Genomic DNA, 4,640 nt, shown 5'->3' on the forward strand with positions numbered 1-4,640 from the left:
TTCGCAAAAACATTGTTGTTTGTGACCTAGTAATATATATTATTCTGGTTGTATTTAGATTCTCTTAACCACTGAATGTCGGCTCTTGTTCAGTTCTGAACTTTGTGGTGGGTCTGTGCTATGGGTCCATTTAATGACTTCCCTACCTCCCATCCTTTATTGCATCCACAGTAGTGTTCTGTCTGTAATTTCTCTTCCTTGTTGTGCATTATTTCATTCTATTATTTCTGTCAATGACAGACCAAAAACACCAAGAAGTGGCTGTGTCTGGAGGTGACCACGAAGTGGAGAAGTCATAGTTTCTCAAGCCCTCCCCACTAAAATCTCTGAGATTGCTTCTTCTGTCAGTTGCACTGAGTAACTTTTATCTTTGCAGTGACGGAGAGGGGGAGAACCCTATATTTTATTTCTTCCCTTAAGCACCTCTGGTCCTGTTATCCTTGGAGTCAAATAAGAGGCTTCAATTTCATGTGAAGCCTGTTGCATTCCTAGCAAAGTCTATGTGGTGTACACTCAGAGTAACAAATGTTTGCGGGTATGTTTCATTTTCCTAAAATGGTTCTCAAGGCAGCTCTGGTGTAAATGATAATGCACCACAATGGAAATCAGTAGTCTCATCTCAAATCCCATTTCTGCCACCTATGAGCTGTGAGAACTGACAGGTCTCCTATTCTCCCAAAGTCTCTCTTTTTTCATTTGAAAATAAAAAATTGTATTAATAACTCCTGCTTTCAAGTGGTTTTTTTTCAGAGGGTTTAAAGTTAAAAGACATATATTTGCTGAGCCAATTACTTGATGTATGTTTTCTCATTCAATAACTCCTGCTTTCAAGTGGTTTTTTTTCAGAGGATTTAAAGTTAAAAGACATATATTTGCTGAGCCAATTACTTGATGTATGTATGAGTTATGTTAGCTATTTTATGTTTAAGCTGTTCTATGGCTAGTAAAGCATATTAACTATTTGAAATGATTTCATTATCAAGGATAAAGTCTGCTAATCTTTGATATAGCATTGCAACATTTTTTTTTTGTATACAAGGCATAGAATATATTGATTTCTCTCAGAGCTATAACTTTTCATTAGTCTAACACTCTAGGATTTTGAGTAATTTTTTAGAGCAAATCATTTACTTTAGTATTTCTCAATCATGGCTGCACCTCGGAACCTCTTGTTTTATTTGTTTTAATTACCAATACCTGGACCCCAACATAGTAGAATTAAGCCACAATCTACAGGTGGGATGATACTACAGTGAAGGAGAGCAAGTCTAAAGAGCATTTTATTTTATCTCTATCAGTAGGCCAAATTCCACTCAGAAGAGAGCATAAAGTGCATCTAGCTGATTGGCCACACACTGCATTAGCAGGGAGTGTTATAAAAGCCTTGGAGTGCAAGCTCACAGTTGTCTTGGTAAGAAGAGAAGGCAGCGATGGACCCAGCTGTGGTTCTGGTCCTCTGTCTCTCCTGTTTGCTTCTCCTTTCACTCTGGAGACAGAGCTCTGGGAGAGGGAAGCTCCCTCCTGGCCCCACTCCTCTCCCAATTATTGGAAATATGCTGCAGGTGGATGTTAAGGACATTGGCAAATCCTTTACCAACGTAAGTGTGTTTTACACTCCTCCAGTGGCTTGCAATGGGCAAGTAAACTGACCCCTATTTTTAGATAAAATATATTCCTAGAGGAATGCTGTCACAGTGGATCATTGTGCAGCAAAATACTTTGATGTTTCTGTTGCCTTTTCTAGTCTGTCATTGCCAGAAATAGTGAAATAGAATAATGCATTTTGTGAGTAGAGAAACATTTAGGACTTTGTGTGACAGAATCAAAATGATAAAGTGGCAAAAGTTTGGAGTTCTGTGTCCCTTCTTTGTTTTGTAGCCATTTGCTATGATTTTGTATCAAGGTAAATGGTAAGGGAAGTGTGTGATTGGAGATTTCATTCAGTGAGTCATCTATTCTGTTAGCCATGTGTTTTATTTAGAATAGTCATGAAAGTTGAACTTCTCTGAAGAATCATTTTATGCCTTCTGTCAAGGAAATATGTGTTCAGGATTAGCATAAATGAATGAAAGAAAGAAGAAGTCAGTCAAAGCCCAATTGGTGGTGTGAGAATTCTTTTCAATTCTGCACAAAGCTGCTGTTTGTGGCCAAGAATGCTGGTGGATGGAAGAAATTGTTCTTCCAGGAGACATCACATGTGCTGGTGCTGCCTCTGTGGTGTGCACTCTCTCTGTGTTAGTAATACCAGCAGCTCCCAAACTTGTGTGGGCATTAGAATCACCTGGAGTGGCTTTAAAAATATGGCTTTCTAGTGTTCATCACACGGCTATGTGGTCAGGATCCCCATGAGAGGAACTTCAGAGGCGATCCTGAAACAGGCAGCGGGGTATTGGTCTCAAAGTGGGCATGGGGGTGCTAAATTTGCTCAAGCATCAGGATTTGAATAAGCAAAATTTCAAATTTTTGCTTATTTATATTATCTGTGGAACAGTGGAAATGAATTTGGAATTCTCTGAACTCAGTTTCTTTGTTTAAAAAAGACCAAATAAAGTTGCCGAATGTGTTTATGTGAGGATTTGTTGTACTCTGTGTACAAATTGGCTGGGTGAAAGCCTCGAATAATGTAATCCATTTGTAAATGGAAGCTATAACAATCACCATCATATTTATTTATAAAATTCAGAAATATTTGAAGCTGTGTGTGGCATAATAAAAACATTAATAATATAATAATAACATCAGCCCCAATTAGGCACAATATATATGGAAGAAACAGTGACTTCTTCTGCTATTATCTGTATTTTCTTTCTTAGTTCTCAAAAGTGTATGGCCCGGTGTTCACTGTGTATCTTGGCATGAAGCCCACTGTGGTGTTGTATGGATATGAAGCGGTGAAGGAAGCTCTGATTGATCACGGAGAGGAATTTTCTGCAAGAGGCCATTTCCCAGTGGCTGAAAGAATTAATAAGGGACTTGGTAGGTGGGCCTGTGCCTGAGTCAGCAGTGCTAAAGGGGGTGGGGAGAATGGACAACAGAAGCCTGAAGAATTCCTAAGGCAGAGCTTCGCCACTCACATGGCTGTGGAGTGTCAGCTCCCTCCTTACCTGAGATTTCCCTCCTAGTTTCTGTTTCCCATTCTGGTAGGTGTTATTTTCACCAATGGAGATAGATGGAAGCAGATCCGGCGCTTCACCCTCATGACCCTGCGGAATTTTGGGATGGGGAAGAGGAGCATTGAGGAACGTGTCCAAGAGGAGGCCCGCTGCCTTGTCGAGGAGTTGAGAAAAACTAAGGGTGGGTGACTCTCTACTCTGTATTACTGACCTTAGTAGAGTACTACCTTCTCTAATGACGTCCTTGGACACATTTAGGGGTGGCCAGATCTTTCATTATGGGTCCTTGTTGTCAGCCCTCAAGCGGAGAATGTTTGAAGCAGAGAGCCCAGGGAGCTTGTGTGGATCTGTGCTGTGTGTACAGGCATGATTGTGCATACAGCGTGGGTGTAAACAGGTGTGATTTTCAGGAGTTGTCCTGGTCTGTCCCTGTGAGTGGAGATGACCCCAAGTTTAAAGACCAAGTATAGAAAGTATAGTACACTCTTAAGTTCAGTAGAGACAGGACTGCTCCAGTAAAGAACAGTGTCATGCCAGGGTTAGGGTCTGTCCTTTATGCTAATTCCTAATAATATGTTAAGCTGGGGGTAGAATATTCGTGTCTCTTTGGGAAGTGGGTGGGGATTCCCAGAATCAATTTTCTGTCCTTGTATGTCTGACTCTGGAACTGTCATGGCACTAGGGGGTGTGAGTTTTATGATGTCAGTGATGGAAAGGTTACATTTGGTCATAAGCTCCTAGCTTCTGCACATGCCCCCAGTCAGGAAAAGTCTCCAACCTCAAGTTCTTGTTGTTGTGGTTTTTTTTCTCTGTTTTTATTGGTCCTGATCCTCAGCCCTTGACCCTATCCCCCTATTGCCTGCCCTGCCACCTGCATACCCTCATCCCTATGTAACAAATCCCATTTTCTCCCAAACATTGTTTCTTTGTTTTCAAATCAGAAATCATGAATATAGGTTTCGAGTTAATTTTCAGAATGAATTAAAGAGCAATATTTTCCCCATAGCATAAATGTGAGTTACCTCTTCCAGAACATTTCACCAGAGAATACTTGGCAAATGGTGATTGTGGGAATGACACCATCATACCCTTATGGATTGCAAACCATGTGACCTGTGCTTTCCCTGGACTGGACTATGTTTGTACAGTCAGCCTCACTGACATGTCTGTGGGTTTCTTTCCAGGCCCTGCTACAGTTCTGGCTAGTGAAGGGCACATACATACTTTTATTTGCTTAGGTGTAACTTAGTACAATTTTCATCAATTATTATTTCTCTATAACTGCTATACTATTTAGATATATCTGCATTAATGATTTCTTGTTAAACATTGCCATATTAAATTATATATTTTGAGTAAACATGCTATAGTATAATTCTGTGAAGTACAAAAATACCCCTTTATAAAATGATTTATTTAACTAGACTTTGATTGTTATCAGTTAACTCTTTACCCCACCTTTCTTAAGTGTAATTTGGCTCTGTTTAGAGTTATGTTTATTTTTTCCCCCACATTTAATTGGATTTT

General features: G+C 39.9%; 1 protein-coding gene across 1 annotated transcript in view; it reads left to right on the forward strand.

Annotated features, from left to right (window-relative positions):
• The first annotated feature begins 1,347 nt into the window (after positions 1–1,347).
• The window catches only part of LOC105822723 (cytochrome P450 2C19-like), a 42,034-nt gene continuing 38,741 nt past the window's right edge, over positions 1,348–4,640 (forward strand). Inside the window, exons 1-3 of the mRNA XM_012659751.1 lie at positions 1,348–1,598; positions 2,814–2,976; positions 3,145–3,294. Coding sequence (XP_012515205.1) covers positions 1,431–1,598; positions 2,814–2,976; positions 3,145–3,294 — 481 coding nt within the window. The 5' untranslated portion in view covers positions 1,348–1,430. The remainder of the gene's footprint in view (positions 1,599–2,813; positions 2,977–3,144; positions 3,295–4,640) is intronic.

This window comes from Propithecus coquereli, unplaced genomic scaffold, assembly GCF_000956105.1.
Source record: "Propithecus coquereli isolate 6110/MARCELLA unplaced genomic scaffold, Pcoq_1.0 Scaffold63, whole genome shotgun sequence".
Lineage (NCBI taxonomy): Eukaryota > Metazoa > Chordata > Mammalia > Primates > Indriidae > Propithecus > Propithecus coquereli.